General features: G+C 40.6%; 1 protein-coding gene across 8 annotated transcripts in view; it reads left to right on the forward strand.

The window, feature by feature from the left end:
* Positions 1–22,094, forward strand: part of OSBPL1A (oxysterol binding protein like 1A) — a gene marked incomplete at its 5' end in the record, with an annotated part of 76,466 nt that overhangs the window by 15,039 nt on the left and 39,333 nt on the right. For 5 of the 8 annotated variants that reach the window (XM_082313914.1, XM_082313916.1, XM_082313915.1 and 2 more), the window contains 10 exons: positions 174–259; positions 2,855–2,999; positions 3,755–3,808; positions 3,893–3,954; positions 4,983–5,056; positions 5,138–5,201; positions 6,121–6,222; positions 7,716–7,841; positions 9,042–9,123; positions 11,900–12,006. In XM_082313914.1, the coding sequence (XP_082170040.1) occupies positions 174–259; positions 2,855–2,999; positions 3,755–3,808; positions 3,893–3,954; positions 4,983–5,056; positions 5,138–5,201; positions 6,121–6,222; positions 7,716–7,841; positions 9,042–9,123; positions 11,900–12,006 (902 nt within the window). Of the gene's footprint in view, positions 1–173; positions 260–2,854; positions 3,000–3,754; positions 3,823–3,892; positions 3,955–4,982; positions 5,057–5,137; positions 5,202–6,120; positions 6,223–7,715; positions 7,842–9,041; positions 9,124–11,899; positions 12,007–14,948; positions 15,155–15,241; positions 15,413–22,094 lie in introns of those variants that run through there. The other 3 variants (XM_082313913.1, XM_082313919.1, XM_082313918.1) reach the window with 3 other exon arrangements.

Consider the following 22,094-nt stretch of genomic DNA (forward strand, 5'->3'; position numbering starts at 1 on the left):
CAGACTTTTCTGAATAAGTATTCCATTTATACCTGTCCCAAGTAAATAACACTGGAAACTCTTGTTTCTCTAGGCTTGTTTTGATATAGTTTCTTGAATGCTGTACTTTGTATGTACTTGCTACTTTAGTGAGACTGACCTTAATTTGGGGTTGTTTGGTTTTTTTTTAATAGCAGTGGAAAGGACACAAGAAAGGAAACTGGAAGAAGAACTCTTAGGAGCAGCAAGAGAGGGGGAAACAGGGAAGCTGACTGCCTTGGTAAGAATTCAAGTGCTTGTAACACTTCTGTGTTGGGTGGTTCAAGTCATAGTGCTAATGTAACAGTATGTGACATTAGGCCTTGCATTTCAAAGTGCTGTGACTTCAGAATGTTAGTGCTGTGCACTGTGTTATGTTGGTAAGGTGCTGAACCCTCAAGGGTGTTCCAGCCTCCTTGTTGGAGGCTGCAAAACACTGGTTTTCAGCTTCTTTCATGTTTCTAAATACTCTTCAGTTAGTTGTAAATAGCAGCGTAATGGTTCTAGATCTACTGACGTAAGCTTGTTATGTTTTTGTGGATACCTTAATGTCGTGGGTGCTTAGGTTTTCACCACAGTATGGCTTGTTTTAAATCTTAGTTTTTAATGGACAGTCATCTGCACAACACAATTTCATCCTGAGCAGGACTTGAAAACCGTGTGCACACACACTCTCGTAGTAATTCAAGCTGAATAATACCATGGTAAGGCTATAGGAGAAGCAGATCACAGAAGAATTGAGACTGGAGGGCACCTCTGGTCATGATCTAGTCCAACTCCTGTTTGCAGTGCAGAGGCAACTAGAGCAGGTTGCCCAGGACCATATCCAGTTGGATCTTTGAAGCCAGGTCTCAGTGGTTGAACTCAAGCTTTTGAGAGACCTGAAGAGTTTCCTTGGAAGTAAGATGTGCAGTGGAGAACATTATTCTACCTGGGTAGCATCTTTAGGTAATACCTTTTAAGACATCAAAGCAGGCTGAATGCTTCTACTCACTTCTAATAGAAAATACACAAATGAGATTTGTATGTTGAGAAATTCGACATTCTTTCCTTTTCTGCCTAGAAGCCAGAGTGAACACCTATTCAAAATTGTGTTGTCTTTCCCTCCTCTAAATTTATCTCTTCTAGTCTGAAGAACCCTTGCCTTTCTAAGTCCTTCTTGCATGGAAACTGGTTTTAAATCTTTGGTTATCCTTGTAATTTTAATTTGTACTTTTTGTATTATCCTCTTCGAAATGGAGAGAGAACCAGAGCTGTACACAGTACTTAAGATGTGGAAGAATAGTGCATTAATACACTGGCATGATTGTATTAATTGTAATTAATACACTGGCATAAGTGATCTGTTCTTGATGCTGGTAATTCCTAACACTTGTTGCATTTGATGTTGCATGCATGCTGACTAAGCCTTAAACTGATGCAGGAAAAATTAGAAAAAGGTGAATGCTCATAGAAATCTGTCATTAAAGAACTTGGTGCTTTCTGTCATGTGGCATGCACATGTAACTCTTCCTATAAAGAGTGTAACCATGCATGCACATATAACTCTTCCTATAAACATTTTTCAATTCTAAGTGATCTTTTTTATACTTAGGATCATTGAGCTCTGTATATGTGAGGCCAGCTGTATATTGACCGCTAAAACTTTTCAAAGTACTTATCACTTTTTTTGACCCTGAGGCAGTTTTTAAGTCAAGTCATAACAGGTTTTTCCTGGAGTGCTTCGGTGAGTACTTGGACCTCTGGCAATTGAATTACAATTTTAAAACTCCTGCTGACTCTTGAGGAAGTCCAAGGCACTTTCTCCACTTACAGTTCTGTGGTGTAAACCTCCTTGACTTTCCTGCTCTTAGGTTAATACCTCTGTGGAGAATTTGTGTAGCTCTTCTGAACTGCCCTTTATCTTGAGAATTCCTTACACTTTGGCTATTGATGTTCAGGCCTTTCTGCTCCTACTGTATCTTTTTTTAATTAGCAGACTATGCTTATGAAACTTCTTTAGTTGCTTAAGTCTGCTTTTATTGTGAGACTTAACACACGAGAATTTGTTCTCTACTGCCCTCCTTTTGGAACAGAGTGCCCCTTACTTGAAAGATAACCTTTTATTGTTAATTCTCCTTTATCTTGATTATTTTTATCAAAAAAGACTGTACTGCATATTCTAACACAGTTGTCTGGAAAAGATAATTTAATGGTGCAGTTTCTCTAAACCTTCTAATTTGACTTCAGACCATTCTTTCTCTTTTTCCTGCATGTGCTTTAACTTTATAACTGCTCCTTTTATTGAAGGTTCTTGAAGTCAAATGGTAATGGTGGCTTTTATGCTTCTCTTCTGTCAGGATTCTCAGTAGATCACAGTGTGTTTTGCTACTAAAACCTAGACCTTCAGTAGCTGAATCTTAACCCAGGCTTTTTAGTCTACTTGAGGCAAAACCAGTGTGTTCTTCATGTGAGTTCTCAAAAATGTATTGTACACTTACTGAAATAACCGGAGAGCTTTTATCTCAATGAGTCTATGCTGAAACTTTCTTCAGAATACTGCTTTGTAACAAGGTGTGAGCTGCTAAAAGTAAAAGCACAGGCATGCAGCTTAAAAAGGTGTGGAGGCAAGAAGTCAAAACCTGAGAAGTTCCTTACTCTAGCTGAACATCTTGCTTCATTGTTGTAGTCCTTGCCCTTCTCTGGAAGGGGGGCATAACACTTGCTACATGTCCCTCTTTGTTGCCAGATCTACACTGAAGCACCCTAGTTAGGAACAGCTAGCTTTCAAAAGAATGAACGTGGCATCTGGAGAGGGAGGAAAACTGATAAGTAAGCAAAACTTTGTTTTTTCCAGTTGAACAAGCCCAAACCACCTGATATCAACTGTACAGATCAGATGGGGAACACACCGTTGCATTGTGCAGCATACCGTGCCCATAAGCACTGTGCATTGAAACTTCTGAAAAATGGAGCAGATCCTAAAATAAGAAACAAAAATGGTGAGTACCAAATGAAAGTACATAAAGTGTTAAGAAGAGACAGAAATTTAACAGCTGCTATAAGCTATGTTACTTACCATTCAATGTTCAGGGAAAATCTTACGCTGCTTTCCAAGCTTTGTGTCACTAATAAAGGAAGACCAACACTGACTAAATTGCAAGAGACTTAAGAACTGTAGCAAAATACTTATCATATATGCTTTTATTTTCCAAACTTACCCATTTCTAGAAAAATTTCTGCTGTCCGTCTTAACCATGAAACATGCCTGGCCTTTGTTTTCTTGATGCTAAACACTGAACACGGGTAACAAAGGAGGTGATAAGATTGAAGGTGTGGCCCAGACAAAATGACATTTCAGAAGAAGGCTTCTCATGAAAGCAAATCCAGGAAAATTTTATGCAGATGTTATGCAGACTGTGTACTTGTCATCTAATTAAAGATGCCTCTATGTTGATATTTGTGAATGTTCTGAACTGTTTTATGTAGTTGAAGTGCAAAACCAAACTTAAGTAAGAGCAAAAGTCTCCTCTGTGGCCAGTAGAACTCTGAAGGGCGGTTCAGTGCACTAAAGTTCAGAGCCGTTTTTGGTCTTCTGCCCTTGAGGAGCTTACGTTCCCCAATTCCAGGTAAACTTGGATGCTTGTGGGACCAAACTTGAATGGGTAAACACACTGTCAGAGTGATTATTTTTAAGTTAAATATGTCTAGGTTTATATGCATCAAATTCTCATGCCTCATGTTGGTTACCAAACAGATCAGACACCTCTTGATCTAGCCCAAGGTGCAGAAATGAAACTGATACTGGCAGGTAAAACTGGAAAGGTAGGAACTTTTGTATCCATTTAAAATGCCACTTGCCAAGGCTGTCTCGTTGAAGCTATGCCTGTATAAGCTTTTATTTCTGTGCAGGTTATGAACAAACCCCTGAGACGATACGAAGGTCTCCTATGGAAGGTATGTCTTATTTCCTGTTCTAAAATAGCTTATAAGATCTCAAAGTATGTAATTTTCTGTACTTAAGTGAGTTGATGAATGAGGGAGGTTTTCAATAATACATTTGTTAAATGACTTGATTTTAATCTAGTATATTGGATAAATTATAGATGGGCTGGCTGAGTGGAGAGGTTACTAGATTCATGGCACTGTGATCTTAACCTCAGTCCCTAAAATCTCTCCATTTCTTGATAATTTTTGTGGCAAAGCTTCACTGTGGTAAGGTTTTGTGCCTTGTCTGTGTGGTGGGCAAAATGTTTTTGGTTTGATTTTCTTTTTTTTTTTTTTTTCTTTCCTGAATAGATGTCTTGCTCTCTAATAATCTATAACTAATATTTTACCACAAGTTCACCTTCTTCTGGAAATTTAAAAGCTTAGAGGGAAGATGTCAGTCAAACACTTGTTTTGCTCTGATACTCAAGTGAATCTTCTTTTTTCCCTTGTTAAAAAAACAAGTTTTCTCCATCTTCTACGTGAATGCTTAATTTTTATGTTCCTTAGTGAAATCTTTGAAGACTCTGAAGTTTTCTTCAGTGTAAATTTTCCTATGTATTCACTCACAATTGTAATATAAGGAACTGTTTTTAGACCAGAACTATGTACTAAAGCTTGTGAAAGGTAAAATGTTGTAGTTCGATATCTCAGTGTGTTTTGTTTCTAATTTGATTTTATAAAGTAGAATTATGTGGTGATCAACAACCCCTGTAATGTTAAAAAATGCAGCATTTTAATATTTCAGTTCTTACTGAATAGCAGGCTCAACAAAACTTTTGTCTTTAGGTATTTCCAAAAATGAAAATAGCACTGTAATTGTAAAGTATTCTCAGGTTGCTGTGATCACCAAAATATGTAAAACCTAAAATGTTTTTCTAATGACTGCCAGTTTTACGTAGTAGCCTTCAAGCTATCAAACTTACTGGGAACAGTAACTCTTCAGCTGTTAACCGTACTTGGCCTTTTTTGTTTTGCTTTGGTTTTAATTTTTTTAGAGCTCACGATTTTTTGGTTGGAAACTCTACTGGATAGTTCTAGAACATGGAGTCCTTTCTTGGTATCGGAGACAGTAAGTTCTGTGTTTAAATTTCTGATAAGCAATTTAAATAATTCTCATCTTCAATTTATTAAATCTCTCTTTCTTTCAAAGAGCTGATGCGGTAAATAATGATCATCGTCAGGGATGCAAGCATCTAACACAAGCTGTCTGCACGGTAGGAAGTGACTTGTAACGGCTGGGTTTTTTATGTGCTGGTGTTCCATACCTAGGCAATGAAAACTTCAGCTAGGTTGGTAAGCATGCCTTCTTTATAAAAAAGGGGAAAAGCTTGTGCTGTTGCTTGACAAGAACCAGTGTTTCTTGCAAAGTATTCTTATATGTAAAGTGGCCATAAAGCTCCTTCACTTCTTTCCAAAGTCATAGAGACTTAAACATAAGGCTTCCTAAAAAGCATGCCTCTTCAGTAGTACAAAACAACTGTTTGGAGCATGTGATACAGAATAGCAAAGCTCTAGTTCCTCCTGTAGCTGTCACTGGCTACTTGTGACTGATTGTGTAACTTCAGTTCTCCAACTGAGATGAACTTACCAATTCTGAAGGTGACTTTTGGAAAACTTCCTTAATTGGAAGGGGTGAACAGAGGACAAAGGAAAGACAAGCCAGGTGTCGTGTATAATACACAGGAAGACCAAGTGTTTAAGGAGAATGCATTTAGGATCATTTCAGTACTTTTTTCTTCCATAACCAACCTGTCCTAGTTCTATAGATTGGAGCCACAAGTTCTGTTAAACTACAGTACTATATGAATACGCTTTTCTATATGTACAAATTCCTTAATATTGGTGGTCTTGCACCATTGTTGAGATTCTGTCTGAATCAAGTGGTGCAAATATATGCAAATATAAAATTTTGACATAAAGAACCTCTATATTCTCATTCATGATGTACAGTGCAAGAGAGCACGCTTTGCAAAACTCTTCTGACCAAGCTTTTTGTGAACTGTAGTTTTGCATCAAAACCGAGGCAAAAACTTCTGAGTTAAAAGTAATTCTCTACCTTGCTTACTCTTAACAGTTTTGTCTTTTCTTACTGGTTCATTATACTAATTTTGTCTTTTCTCTGTGTCGCTTTAGGTAAAATCTACAGACAGTTGCTTCTTTTCTGTCAGATGTTTTGATGACACAGTTCATCGTTTCAAGATTCCTAAAAATAGCCTTCCTTCTCAAACGAGAGAGGTAATAATGACTCTTTATCAAAGGCTGTAAAATGTAATAACTTCTGTAATTAATAATTTGCATTCTGCTTACTATGGATGCATTAGTAGTGGGTTCAGTATTTTGATTATCAGGACTTGGTAACGTAAGTGCATATATTAAATCTTTTAGCACAACTATAGACTAAATAGAAAAAATGGACAGATTGCCATTTTCTTCTTTGCAATTAGTGCCACCTTGTTTTCCAGCTCTGTGCATGTATTATGCCCTGTAGTCTAACTTCCTCTTTTTTTTTTTAAACTTCTCCATGTGGTAAATTTCTATTGCAACTTCCTTCTGTTGCACTTTCTTTCATAGTTCATTATCCTGAATGAAAGAATGTTTAATGGTACATTCTACTCTTAGCCATTCTCCAAGATGACCTAATAAATTATATTTTCTTAAAAGGTGGATCTGAAACAAGAGAATAACTTTTTTTTTTTTTGGCGCTATTTGTAGTGTAGTTACTGTTGTACTTCTATAGGCGTACTAACTAGAGATGAAGTAGGGGTGGAGGCAACTGGAGTACTGTGTCCAGTTCTGGGCTCCCCAGTACAAGAGAGATGTTAGACATACTGAAGAGAGCCCAACAAAGGGCCACTAAGGTGATTAAAGGGACCACAGCATCTCTAGTACTAGGAAAGGCGGAGAGAGCTGGGACTGCTCAGCCTGGAGAAGAGAAGGCTCAGGGGGATCTTGTCAATGTACGCAAACACCTGAAGGGAGGGTGCAAAGAGGACAGAGCCAGGCTCTTTCCAGTGGTGCCTGGTGACAGGACCAGAGGCAGTGGGCGCAAACTGAAACATGGGAAGTTCCCTCTGAAGGTAAGAATTGTGAGGGTAACCAAGCACTGGCACACGGTGCCCAGAGACGTCGTGGAGTCTTCATCCTCGGAGATAATCAAAAGCCATCTGGACATGGTCCTGGGCAACCAGTGCTAGGTGGCCCTGCTTGAGCAGAGGGGGTTGGACCAGAGAACCCCCAGAGATCCCTTCCAACCTCAGCCACTCTGTGATTCTATGAACAGGAAAAGAATCTACCTCTTAATTATGATAGTGCTTGAGGTTTTGTACAGAGTTTGTCATGCGTAAGAAGGCAGACATTGTCACAGAGACCTTACTGTCTGAACAGAAACCCAAAGATGCAAAATACATTCCCTAGTCTTTTCTTAATTGATGTGACTTTTTTTATGTGACCTTGGATAGACTGAGGGATGAGTGGCATTTGTGCTTAAGGTTTGATTAGTCAAGTCCTAGATAGCACTCTAACCAGCGAGTATCTCATCTTGAATACATTTTACAATTTTAACAATCTATTTTGTGCTCATTAAGGTGTCCCATTTTACTAATGCGTATCTTATTCACATCAATAGAAAATTTTAATTTGTTCTTTTGCATGTATGCTGTTGCCTTCTGGGGATGACCGTTGAGATGTCTATTAACTCTGGATTTTTTTTTTTTTTTTTTTCCATTCAGAGTTGGCTGGAAGCAATAGAAGACCACTCTGCATATAGCACTCATTATTGCACACAGGAACAGTTGAGTAGTGATGATGAGGAAGATGATACTGTATCTGTTACAGACCTACAGGATACTCTGAAAGTATGTGCTGAGTACTTACTTGGCTCATGCATCTATGCAGTTGCAGATTAGTACTGTTTTGTATTGAAATACCTTAGTGTACTTTTGGCTAAAAGTAATGATTCTTTCTTTCCATGGATGCATAAATACTGCTTGTATTTGCACTGCTTACTGTCATGTATTGCTGTTCAGCCTGTATGCATAAAATGGCATGTTTATCATAGTTACAGGGTTGTGGTTTTCAGTTTTACCAGCACTACTGCAAGGTAGAAAGTTGCTTGGGTTCACCGAGCAGTAGTGCTGGTCAAACTGAAAACCAGCCAGGAGAGGGAGCCGTGTGTACTGTACTTGGTGACACCAAGACTGGAGGATAACAAAGCTAACCTTCAGCGAGCTCTACCTCTATAAGAAGACAATGAAACGGCATAGAAACGATCCTTTAACACCTCAGGTCACGTTAGATGCGTTGTATAGTGATTGTTCAGACCTGCAATGGAAATGAGTCTTCCTTGATAATTCTAGCATTCAGCCTGTGATTCTTGCTTTTTGCCATACATATACTTCTAAAACCCTTTTACTTTAAGGCAAAGTTGACATGGCAACACAAAAATCATGTGACTGAACTCCAGGTGGCTAGTACCATATCTTTTGGTACAAGAACTCAAAGTAGCTCATGGCAGAACAGAGATGGGAGGATAACTGTTGCTGGCAGTTCCCAGCAGCCAACAGAAGAAGATGGTATTATCTAATAGATAACTGTCTTCAAGTTCAAATGCAGGCTTGGAATATGATCTTGGGGTGGGTTCCTACATGTCGCTGTACTTGCCATACATCAATTAGCCTATGCATTTGCTTATTTTGGCCTTAGGTTTGTCAAAGAACAAGCAATGGCTTTTCCTGGGTTTTCAAATTTTTTAATAAAAAAGGGGGGAAAATGCAAAAGTGGTACATACAACATAGCTTTGGGTTTTGGTTTGGTATGCTAATTTAAACAAAAGCCTGTCAGCAATATAATGTGCATAAATCTTCTGTTTGCTTTTGTGTCTTTGAAGGTATTTCAAGTAATTTCTTTCAGTTTTAATGTATCAGTCTCTGTCACTGGGAATCTTTGTAAGATTTAATGTTCTTCAAATGTAAAAATTTCAGTATAGTTGAGAGAATAAGCATACGGTTTCCTTAGAATGAGGCACTTGTGAACTAGCTGTCCTTGCTGTCTTTCAGAAAGCACAAGCATGCCAACAAAGACTCAGTAAAGAGATTTCAGACTTTCTTGCAATGGTTAAATCTTTGGATGCTACAAAAGGTAAAACTTATTCTTCTGAAATGCAGTTTGTTACCAGGCAACTAATTTTTTCTTTTAAGCAGCACATGCTTTAATTTCACTGAAATTAAATTTTCAGGAGCTTGAAAATACAGGACTGTTTTCCTCGTTGAAAAAGATTCAAATAAAGTAACATTATAATAATTTTTAAGAACTAAGATTTCAGATTTGGGGAAACAACTAATAAGTACGTTAACTGAAAGAAATTTTATTAGTGGGTGTAAATGTAGTGAAACTGCCTTTAGATATAGTGCTTACTGAGTAGTATCAGAGGAATATAACGTGGCAGTTCACTTTCAAGGTTCTAAAAAAACTGTAGTTGGTAGCTTATTGCAGAGCATAAGTGTCCACTGACAGGTGCAAAGAGCTAGCTGTCTTACTCTAGCATTCCCCTCAAAGAACTTACCTTGTAGTGAGTAGAGACACAATGAAAGCTGAGGTATGATAAACAGGATGTGAAGTGAAATCACAAAACTATACAGGGAACTGGAGGCATGGTGTGATGGGATATATTCCACAGGCTTCTGCCATGAGTTTTATGCCAGATTTGAACTACTTGGGCTTCATTTTAAATAATAACTCTTAAATTAACATGTAGCTGGATTTTTTGCAGCATAATTGCCAAAAAAATAGCACAAGCATCAAGCTGTTAGAGATTAGAACTTGTTTCATTTAATGCCTTAAACATGTACAGAAGTTGCTCGCGTATTAAACACACAAAGGAGGTCTGTAAGAACTGTTGCTCCTTTGAACCCGAGTCCTAGTTACATGTTGTGACTAAAATTTATGAAGCTCAAACTAGAGAACAAGTTGTTTATCTGTACAAATCCGTAGTCTGTAATAGAATAGTTTTGGGAGGAGAAAAGTTCTTCCTCTTCCATCTCTGTGCCTTCCCAAAAGGAGTCTAAAATACAGCTTTTTCTCCATAAGCTACTGGGGTAAGTTACTGTGTGATGTGAACCTATCTTGCACTAACTGAATTTTTACTGAATTTTTATTTCACAAAGAAAAGTAAGGTTTCATAATACATATGAGTGTTTTATTGGGACGCTTTTGTAATTAATAATATAATAAAACTGAATCCTTCACAAAAAGCAGCTTGAAAATTAGTATGAGGTGGATATGTTTACCTTTGGTAGATGTAGGGACAGTTTCTCTGACCTCATATTGCTGACCTGAAGAACCAGTGAGGAAATGAACTTTTTTTTTAGTACACAACTTGAGTAACCAAAACCCATAGTAAAGCAAAAACAGATACTATCTCTTTCCTAGAAACTGCTAGTCTTGGCCAATAGCAGTAATAAGTTCCTATTTTCCTCCCAATGAATGTTTGTAACTTGATAGGTCAGTGAACTCTTCCCAGGTTCATGTGTAACCTCTGTAGGTCTCAACAGAGAAAACTGCTGCAGCTCTTCCAGTTCTCACATAGGGTTGATGTGGTATCTTTAATGTATTCAAGTCCTCTGGCTCCAGAAGAATGCAAATTTCTGAGTTAAAAGTCCTTCCACATGGAACTTTTCCTAAAAGCTTTTGCGTAATATAAAAATGGCTATCTTGGGAGCTGATATTTAGAATTCTCTCCCTAACCATCTCAACATGCTATTCTAAATCCAGGTATCTTTGAGATTTATGCATGTTATTTATTACAAATAAAGATGTCTCCTGCTCCTGCACTCCATGTGCTGCTCTTCCTTCTAGAGGTGCTAGCTGTTCTTGATAGCTGCTGTAAGTAGAGACTCCTAATTCCGGTCAGGAGTGAGCTTTGGTACCAAAGACAACAATTAGTGTGTGGATATGTACTGTATCTTGTCCTGCACAAGCAGTATAAGTTGCAAAATAAATTCAAGAACTGTCACTGCCAGACCTCTTAATCTTTATTGGTGTGACATCAGCTTGAAGCACCTGTGTTACTAAATGGTGTCAAATGATCCTGGAGTCCATGGCCACTAAATGAACACTTACTTTAATTGCAATGAGTATGCTTCCTGAGAGAATGGCTTGCTTGACTTCTGAGGAACTGCTGCACATTACAAAACTTCAAAGATGAACTCCGATATTAAATAATTTCTACCAGCTGACTGGGTTATCATGGTTTTCTGCTGGTTCTAGACATGTAGCCCCTTCTGTAAATGGTCACAGAAGTCAGGATGTGAGGTGGTATTGCTCTGCAAGCTGTGCTACTTATCCAGAAGATGAGTCCATGAAAATAAGATCTCCTTCCCCTTTTATTGATCAGTGTCCCTGTAACTCCTCACCTATTTTTCAAACCTAAATCTCCAGCTGCCCTGTAGTAAGCTTTTTCTCTTCTGTATAATACCATGGTAGAAGGCAAAAAAAGCTACATTTCTCACTTTAACTTACATTAAACTTGCACAGTGTCCTTTGTATTTGAATTCTGTCACCTGGCAACTCTGAGGCTTTTAAAACTAGAAAGCGGTTAAAAGGAGATTGTTGCTAGTCACTTTTCCAGTGTCTTGCTGCAATAGCTTACTACCTCTGCTTTCTAAGCCATGCCGAAAGAGAAACTCAGTCCATTCATGTGCCATTTATTCCAGTACTAGGGAAAGGATGCAAAAGAAAGGACTTATGTTCCTTCAGTGCTACTTTTGCTTGCCCTTTTCTCACACAGATCTCACAGTGCACCAGCCTTCCTGTAGAATATGAATGGTATGCCTGTATTACTTAGATGAAAAAATAATTAAAAGAATCCTGTAGTTTACAATGTTGCCATAATGCTACTAATCTTTTGTGCTTTCAGGAATGTCTTCTCCCCTCTTGCAAAAAGTTGATGTGGTCTCTGAAGTATCCCAGGAAACATGTGAGGCCCTGGCTGACTGCCTCAACCTATTCACAAAGCAAGAAGGGGTATGTATTGTGCTGTGTGGGTCTATAAAGGGTCTGAATAGCTTAGTATATTTTGCTAGTTCCCTGCTTACCTGTTACAAAAATAAATACACACGCCCATAGAACTTCATATTGTTGGTAAACTGTCCTTTTGCATGCTGAATGTCTGATGAAAACTCATGCTTCTAGAGAAAGAACAGCCAAGTTCCTCTACAAAAGGATATCTTGGTGTTTGAGTGTTCAGAGGAGACCCAGATTTTGCTTACAAACTACTGCTTGTAATATTCGGACTGAATGCTTGAATTCAATAAAGCAGTTGCTTTGCTGATTTAAAGGTTAAAATATTGAGAAAATTCTTTTTTTTTTTTTTTTTTTTTGTACTGGCTAACTGTAGTGTTGAACAGTATTGCTTCTGAATTTGTTTTTCAGACCATGTGCTTAGTGGGTGTGCGAATGCTATCTATTGAACTTCTGGCTTTCCTAGTGACAAATATCTTGTATGGTGTTAAACAGAATGCAAATGCTTCTATTTGGGAATATATGTCAAACTCATTAATTCCTGGGGTAGGAGATCTGCTGTTTTTCTCCCCTCTGGAAGGTACCCTAGTACCATGGAATAAATTTGTCATCCTGTATTGTGGTAACAGTAATCCCTCAGTTGGGCTCTTGTTGTCACCAGTAAGCTGTTTCAAAATGAGGTTTGTGTTGGTGCTGTTAGTCTTCCAGTTATTTAACAGTGAGCTGCAAACACTGGCTCCATTGTCTGTGTTTGGTTTAAGATTTTTTTTTTTCATTCCTTTCCAAGCCTTTTTGTCTCCAGTCACAAGTCTTCTAGACTTACTTGAGTCAAGCTCTAGCAGAGTGGAACAAGAACTGCTTTTTTACATTGAGTTTTTTCTTTAAGAAAATCTAATATTAAAGTTGCCAGTTCCATTTGTGGGTGAGGGGGAAATTGTTACAACAGTGGGTGTACAGTGTTAGTTAGTATTCCTTAATTGTGTTGGCATCTTGCTTCAAGCTAGACTGAAATAGCTTTCCAGAGTGGAGTATGGCAAAACATATGGTGAAACTGTCATGTCACCTTACGTGAACTTGAACAGTCTCCGTAGGTGTTACAGAGGCCTTATTTTAATCTGGAAGCACAGAGGGACAGGCTGAGGTGTGAACTTGAATTTCCACCATAGCTAGCGAAATCAGTTGGTCATGACAGGGAGAAGATGTGATCCTGGAGAGTTTTGTGTCTTGGTATTTTTAAACTTCAAGCTATAGCAATTCCAGAATATAACGCAAGCTTTTAAAGATGCCATAAGCTCATAAGGGAAATTTCAGCAGCAGTCTCTTCCGAAGACTCAAACCTTTCCAAGAAGTTCTGTTCCTTGAGCATTACCGTTCTTAAACCCGCAGCATTTGGTTTTGTTGTCTTTTATAAGACAGGGCCCCATTCTTTGCTATTCCGTGTTGATTTCTAGATGGTAGTTCTGTTGGCATTGCAAAAGCAATATATTGGGTTCTGCATTAGCAAGTGATAGGACCCCAATTAAATGCTTTAATATTCCTTCCAAGTATATTGAATAGTAAAGCATAACTCTAAAGTATCAAACTCTAATGTAAAAACACTTGTCTAAAATACTCCAGAAAAAGATGTTTTATAGTGTTTGTTTCTCTTCTGATCATGATCTCAATAATGAAGTTAAGGCTTAGCTGTTGTAAATGTTTGGGAACAACTGCCGCGAGTGCTCTGCCCTGGCAGCGATTGGCTGCTGTTAACTTAAAACTGCCAAACGACCCTCTGGGAGGATAACTCTGCAACTGGTGTTTAAAAGCTTCTTTCCTGCCTGTCCTGTTGTCTCCAGGCCTCTCTTTGTGGTCAGTGGGACTGTCTGATTGCACCTTCTCTTACGGGGACTCCCTGGTAGGATTTCCTCTGAGTAGAGAGGAATTACTTGCTCTACGATACCTTTCATCCGTATGGTGCATGTCCCATGAAGTCTGGTTCTTTCTAGAAGCAGCGTGTTCTCAAGCTCAGTGCCTTTTTATCTTGCCTCTTTAAGGAGAATTCTTTTCCCCTCTAACTTAAATTGTCAGCATACCAGAAGCCGCTGCTTGGCTAACGAGGAGAAGGCTGCTAACTTCAGTAAGGATAACCACAGCGAACGCACTTTTTGTCTTTTAGAGAAGACTTTTTGTTTGGTATTGCCCGTCTCTGTGCTGTGTACATTTTGGCATAATTGTGCAATATGCAAATGAAACGGCTATTAGAGCACCAAAAAAAAAAAAAAAGGAAAGGTTCAGCTGTCTTCCACTCGCGCTAGAAATGGTGCATCAGCGTGCGATAGCCAAATGCTCCATCTCTCCGCTGCCTCTCCCCCCCCCGCCGCCCCGCTGCCGCCGTGCCGGGCTCGGCGTCCGCGCTGTCGGCGGCGGCGGCGCTTCCGAGCGGCTGCGGGAGAGCGCGGCCGGGTTCCTCGCCCGGCGGGCGGGCGGGCGCCGTGCCGCTGCCCCGGGAGGGTGCTGGGGGCCGCTGCCCTGCCGGCTGCGGCAGGAGGGGAGCCCCGCAGCACCGTGCCGCCCGGCGAAGGCGTGACCTCACCGCTCCGCACGGCGGGAGTTGCGGTGACGCCATAGAGGGGAGCGGGGGGAGCTTCCAAAAATAACCCACTGCGGCGGGGCTCCGCGCGGGGCGGCCCCGGCGGGCTCTGGGAACCGCGTACCCTGCGGCTCCGGCGGGGCCGCCCCGCGCCCGCCCGGGGAGCCGCGGCCCGTCAGCGGCGGGGCAGGGGCGGGAGCGCTCGGCCTGCCAGGCCATTTTTAGCCGGGCCGGGCGCCGGCTGCCGCCCCGCTGTTTCGGGTCGGTTTCCTCCGCCCCCTCTCCGGGAGCCGCCGGCCCGGGCGGGGCGCGGGGGGGGCGCCGCTCCCCCGCCCCGCCCTGCCCTGCTCTGCTCTGCTCTGCTCTGCTCTGCTCTGCCCTGCGCCGCGCTGCGCCGGGGCATCCGCCCCAGTCCGCGGCGTGCTGCAAGGTGCGGGGGCCGCCCGCTGCCCGGCCCGGCCCGGCCGGTGCTGCCGCTCTTGCTGCCGCCGCCGCTGCTGCAACCGCTGCAACCCGGGGCGGCTTCCTCAGCCGCGCCGGGCGAGGTCTCGGAGCGGCTGCCTTCCCCAGATCGGTTCCGCGGTACGTAGTGTGCGTGATGGGTTGGGTTTTTGCTTGTTTTTTTTTTTTTTTATCCCCCCCCCCTTCTTGACATTGGGATGAACCCTTCAGTGTCAAGCGGAGAAGGTAGAGATGAGCACGGATACTTTTTGCCGAACAATTAAAACGTGTGAGGGAAACCCGAAGATAATTTGGTGGTTTTAATCTGAGTATTTATTGAGGCGTTTGTGTCGGAGCAAGTGCAACTTGAAACGTTTTCTGCAGTGACTTTGGCACAAGGTTAGTAAGTATTGTTTCAAAGCAGACTTCCCTTGTGCTGTTTCTGGCAGATATCAGAACCTGCATTTCAAAAGCAGTTTGATTCTAGTATTTTTATATTCTAAGGTATTTTTATGTAGTTGTAGGAGAAGTGTAACTTAAGGTTCTTTGCACGCTATTATCTCTGCTAGATTTTCTGGGCGAGTTTAAAATTTATCTCTAATACTTGAGCTGCATGCACTGAAGCTCTATGAAACTGATAGGAAAGGTATTCTTCAAAGAAACCAGTTTTGGGTGTTTTTTGGTTGGTTGTTTTTTTTTTTAGCTTGCTTGTTCATTAGCCAGTGCTAGACAAAGTGTGCTAATGAGTATCTTGACTCTCCTAAGTTTTACTTTTACCATCAAAGGTTATATTTAACGGTAAATTAAGAGCTCGTATTGCATGAGTTTAGAACAAATGGCAGTTGTAAACTGAGTTCATTTGTAGTCTGTCTGTGGCTTTGATCTTCTTCCTTTGTTTGTAGGTGTTGTGATTCTTTCTAGGTTTTTTGGGGGTTTTTTGGGTTGGTTTTTTTTTTTTTTGAAAGGAGATTTGTTTATAAGCTGATGAAAAACCTTAGCTGATGAGATAAGGGATTCAGAAAAGGTTTTTTCATTTTTTGGTTTAAATGAGTTGTATACTCAGCTAGGTAGAATTTGTCATAACAGATTAAGCTTGTAATTTCTACAGAAACTTTAAGGTCAAAATACTGTGGGACATAGTCCTTGGATTTAGTTATCTTTACCATGGCGTAACATGCTATCTCTTGTATGTATAACCGACGTACTGTAAATAAAAAATGTGCAGGCAGTTCAACTAGCAAATATTAATCTCCAGAAGTTCAGTGTACTGCCTTAGATCATTTCATATTTCTTGGAAACATAATTGAATGTCCAAGGGTTAGATGTGTCTGTGTGTGTTCCTGTGAATGAATGCATGCATGCTTTTTCAGCTACAAATAGTTGTCTTTAATATGTGTCTGGTTTGTGGTCTGGGAGATATGTGTGAGCATGACTGTTACCACTTAGACCTACTACCTTACTGGATTGTGAATGAAGAAGGTGCCTGTAAGCTGTGTCCAGGTGACTCCTTAATGAGACTTTTTATTATCTATTTCCTTGTGGGGGTGGGGGGAGCAGTGATGACACTCTGCAGTCAAGGGAGAGCTATTGATATGGGCAACCTGAGCAAATCTGTCTAGAAAAGTCCTGGAGCCCATCAGCAGTCCTTTTCTGCCACCTGGCAATATAGTCAGCTACATTAATCTGTCGGGTATTGGGAGCCTTTGGTGTGGGGGAGGGAGAAATGAGGAGGCGGTGAGGGACTCCAGTAAAATCGGGGAAGCTAAGAAAGAGGTTAATTTTATGATTTCTGAGTTAGGGCTGGGAAGGGGATCATGTCTTGGCTGGCTGTTGTACTAGACCTAAAACCATGGAGTCCTTAGCCCCTCAAGTCATGAAACCAGTGCCAGTGTTTCTCTTCTCTTTTCTCCTTCTGCTTAGAAACAGGTGACAGCTCTGGAGGTTTTGGGGTTTTTTTGCTTATTTTCAATCACTGGAGCACAACAGAGCAATTCTGTTGCCCCTTCTGTTCTGCAGCTCTTGCTGAAAGTAGTGGAAATCAAGGCAGGACCTCAGTGTGGCAAGGCCTGTAGGCAATGCCCCAAACAACTGAAACGCTGTTCAGCTTGTAAACTTGGGGAAAGGAGGAGAGCAGTTTTCAGGCAGTTGATGATTGCATTGGGCACAGCGAGAGGTATCTGGTGTCGAGACTCGAAGTGTGTCTGCATCAAGAAAACCTTTATTGGCTGTATGAATCTCTAACTGACTTGACCCTGTTTCTTCCCCTCTCCTCCAAATGAGTAGAAATGTACTAGAAATTCCTAGTGCAGCTTGAATCTTGTTTGAAAGCAACAAGTTAATTGGAAGGTTCTCTATGCTCAAACAGGTGCCCAGGTAAAGGCTGATATTTTTCCCTTACGCAGAGGAGCACAGGATATAACATGTTGTGGAAGATGTATAGGCATGGTATATGAGAGAACACAGCTACTGACAGGAAAGTCATTTGGCAGGTTGTTTCTCCTGCTAGAACATCAGCAGTTCCAGTCATGCCTTGATGATTCTTGCTGTACTAGTTTTTGGGTGCTGTACATGCATATGTCTTTCACCTGTGCTAAAGCTCTAAAGATGAGATATTCAGTCAGAGGAACTCAATAGTGAAATGTTTGCGGATAGCATAGTGTTCTTCCTCTGGAAGCATTTTCTTTCTGCCACTGTACTGCAGCTTTGCAGATAGAAAGCTAACTACAGGTCTGTGAAGACAACGTCCATATCAATATTATGTAAAGCAGTTTAGTGAGTCCAAAGTTTCTAGGAGATAGGGGAGTTAAAGAACATTTTTTCAGAGACTTTCCTAGAGCAGCCAAGACCAGGTCACCAGAGTGAGCAGAGAAGCTAAGCAGCAGCCCAGACGGAAGCTTGTTAAAATAGGAAATACTGGGACTCCATTCAGGGAAAAGATAAGTAAATATTACTACTTTTCTTTTATGAAAGGGTATTATGTGTGTTGACAGAATGCTTACATTCTGAAGCAGTTGATAAGATCCTTGGTTGAGTGCCATATATACGAAAGGCTTCTGGGTGGCAGATGGTCCTGGCTGACAGAAGGATGTCTGGATGTTACTATAGGGTGAAAGATGAATGCTTCTGGTCTTTGTAATATAAAAGGGTCCCAACCTTTTTTTTTTTTTTCTTTTTTTTTTCCTCTCTCTCCCCTTAACAGTGTGCACTTCAAAAGTTAACCTTTTTCCGTGTAGCTGGTGATGTGTTTGAATACAATCTGTTGGCAAAGTGGCATACTAATTTCTAGCGACAGGGAAGCTCTTGCTGACTTGTAGCTCTACAAGCCTGTGCGAAAGCTGGTCACACAACTTGTCTGAAGGCATTCTTCACTCGGTTCTGCATTGCCCAACTCAAAGCACACTGCTAACCTGTTCTTGCGCTTTCCAGAGTGGATTAATGCTTTTTCAAAGCTTGGCTTGTAGTTTTGGTTGAGGGTTTGGGTTTTTTTCTTGGCAGTTGTTAAGCAGCCTTGTGTAAACTAACTTGGAATCCATTCATGGGCCTCTGGGGAAACACAGTGTAAAAACATATTAGTTTGAAATGAAACCCCTTCTCACTGGGTTTCTGCAGCTCCCACTCTTGAGGTTTACTTCTGAGGTCTTGTCTATGGCTTGTTTGGGGACTTTATTTTTTTAATGCAAAAACATGGAGAAGAGAGGCTTAGCTGAGGCTGCAGGGAGGAAAGATCAAGCAGCCATTAAGTTTAATGGAATAGTATTTGATATAATAAACTTCTAAAATAGGAATTAGCAGTTCTGTTTTCTGTGAATGTATTTGAAAAATGGTGCTCTTGTCTCTGTGTAAGCTGATAGAGAGGAACAAAAAAGAAACACATAACATGGAAATTTTCTGTGTGTTATTGCTACTCGCTGCTATGAGGATATTGTTTGTTTTCCTCTGCCATGCTTGGAAGACAAACTGGACTGAGAAGGGTGCACACTTTTATCCTTCTTGTGTCATTGTGATTTCATAATGGCATGTAAAGCTGATCAGCTTGTTTTCAGTGTTCTGGCTTAATGTGATTCTGGTGTGTTTTGGAAGAATGGATGAACAGCAGAGTTCTAAAACTTGCTAGCTCCCAGACAGCCAGTGTATTGTCAGCTAAGCAGAAAAAAATGAAGCAGCAAAAAACAGGATTTAAGGCTAAACCTCTGTGCATAGCACCATACTTGTTAACTTTATGTTTGCTGGGATTTTGCATGCAAGTGTGAGATACTTGACTGCAGCAGCAGTCTGGCTGAGTGGTCTGGTTTTGTCTCTCAGCTGCATAAAACATCAGAATGCTGAACTGGGTGACTGCGATCAACGCATGTTTACTAATTCTTTGGAGATGTATTCTCCTTCTTGACCTTTCTTTCTTGAAACTTAGGGGTTTTATAATGCCTTTTTCCTGGTAAAGCTGATAAAAGCTAGTTTCTTAGAATAATAATAATAATGATAAAATTATTTCTACACATACGAAAAACAAATTTCATGCAGCCTGTCCAGTACTGGTTATGAACACATGCTTTTGAGGTAGATACAATGTTTAACTTTTTATTACTCATATGGTTTGTGTGAGGTTGTTTTAAAGACATTCTCCCCGAGTAGCTTAAGTGACTTAAGGCTTTGTGTCACTTAACTGTTGTCAAATCATCTTAAGTTTGCCATATGGTGGGATTTTTGGTATGTTTTATTTGACCTCCTTAAGCGTCAGTGATTTCAGATTTCTTGCCTCGTGGCCTAGTAGGCTGTCCATGTGCAATTGTGTAGCCTTTCCTTGAATAAAGGAGGATGACTCAGTCTAAACTTAATTTTCTGCTGTTCTTCGCTGTGTTTTTAGTTGGTGTATTTTCGTCACTTCTGGTTCCATGAAATATAGGGGTCTTCTAACTATGCAGAATACAACGGATGATCTCCCATTAGACAGTACTAGTGTGTGTGGGAGGGTGTGTTGTCTTTTTGTTTGTTTGTTTTTACTTCACCTGGCCACAATAATGGATTTTCAACCAAAACTGCTTTTTTTCACTTTTTTTATTCAATGACTCCTCAGAGCTGATACCATTTTTATAATAGAGGTAAGCCATTGTGGAACTTGACCTGTTGTCTGATTTTTAATCTCGTGAACCAAATGTGTACTTGTTGGCCTGCCTCTCTCCCAGACTGCCAGTGACTTCAAAAGCTTTTTTGGTTTTAAAATTAGTATTCAGAAGTGTGTTATCTCTGCTTGCTGTGCTGTCCAGTGAAGAAATGCGTTTTTATAATGTTGAGTGCTGAGTCATTGAGGTTATCACTAGAATTGGTAAATGGCTTGTGTTTAGAAAGTTTAGGTACTGGAAATAAATCACTGGTATTATAGTTTTCCTTGAAGGTACATATAAGGCCTGTACCTCAAGGAATGTTAGCAACCTCTTTCTCCAGAGTGCTTGTATTGTTCTCAACATCACCCCCTTTTAAATGCATTAATAATATACTTTAAAAATAAATGTGTTCAGTGTTATGTGCAAATGGGAAATGCAGGCCTATGCTATCCTATAAGGATAGCTGATAAGCACACACAAAGCAAAGGATGCTCCGTTTATAGGAAAGAGGTTGTAGCGAGGTGGGGGTTGGTCTCTGCTCCCAAGTAACAAGCGACTGGACAAGAGGAAATGGCCTCAAGTTGCACCAGGGGAGGTTTAGATTGGATATTCGGAAAAATTTCTTCACTGAAAGGGTAGTCAGGCATTGGAACAGGCTGTCGGGGGAAGTGGTTGAGTCCCTATCCCTGGAGGTATTTAAAAGATGTGTAGATGTGGTGCTTAGGGACATGGTTTAGTGGTGGACTTGGCAGTGCTAGGTTAATGGTTGGACTTGATGATCTTAAAGGTCCTTTCCAACCTAAAGGATTCTATGATTATATTCTATGAATGTTGCTGCTAAGGAGTGGTAAGATAGAGGGCCTCTTACAAATAAAGCGTATCCACTTGTGAATATCCTGAAGAGTCCAGTATAAGAAGGTGTCCAGCTTTGATGTAAGGATAGTCCTCATCTGAGTATCTCGTCTTTATAGAATGCATTTGGGAGTGACACCTGTGATGTGCTTACTTTGCTTGCATAGCTTCATGTTAAGCTGCTTGTAAGGTAAACATGGACTCAGTCAGTGGTTTTGAATAGGAATGTTTTCCCTCCTCTTATGCTTGTCACTGCTACATTATTAGTGTTAAAACTTGGACATCAATGCAATAACTCTTGGATCCATAGATACACTAGGAGACTTTGAGAATGGCTTTAAACCATGCCTATTTGAAGGCAGTCTGCAGTGTACATCATAATGTAGGGGTACTTCTTAGCTTAGAACAGTTTAGTCACAGAAGCAGACTATAAACTTTTTTATCTGCTTCAGAGGGTTTTGTGCCGCCAAAGCTACAGTGCTTCCACAACATAAGCTCGTTTAGATACGTTGTTTGATCCCTGAATAGAAATACAACTTCCTATTAATCTTGCTAGCATCAGTATTGCAGGTCCCTTTTTTTGAGTCAAGAGCTATGGTGGCAGAAAGGTCAGGGAGAACAAAACTATTCTCGCCTTGTCTGGAAACATTCAGTTTAATTGGCCAGAGTATCAGCCTCTGGGCCTTGTGCAGGTCTACTGTAGCAGAAAAGCATCTGCAGGAACTGATAGACATGAACTAATGGGTCAGAGTCATACACGAGGATTTTATCATTGTGGTTGGGAATAATCTTAAGTTGTCAAGATAATGGCAACTCTAGGTAATGTGGTAATCCATATATGTCAGTAGTTCATACCTTTCTGGAAATGCCAACAAGACTATTAATTGTGGAAGTATTCTGTGCTATGCATGCAAATTGGATTGTCTGTTGTTCCAGTGAAATACCTTGCTGCAAGGTCAGACAAATCAAATTGAGGTGAAAATGAGCTGGCTGAGCCTTTAAGATAGTTTGAAACCCTAGACAGTTGCATCTGTGCCTATGGATAGCAGAAACCTAGTTTTGTCTGACCTGTATCTCCTCCAGCTCTGAGGCCACATTTCAGGCTAAGGGCTAAACTCTCATCTCACAGA

Source organism: Platalea leucorodia, assembly GCF_965183815.1.
Source record: "Platalea leucorodia genome assembly, chromosome: 1".
Taxonomy (NCBI): domain Eukaryota; kingdom Metazoa; phylum Chordata; class Aves; order Pelecaniformes; family Threskiornithidae; genus Platalea; species Platalea leucorodia.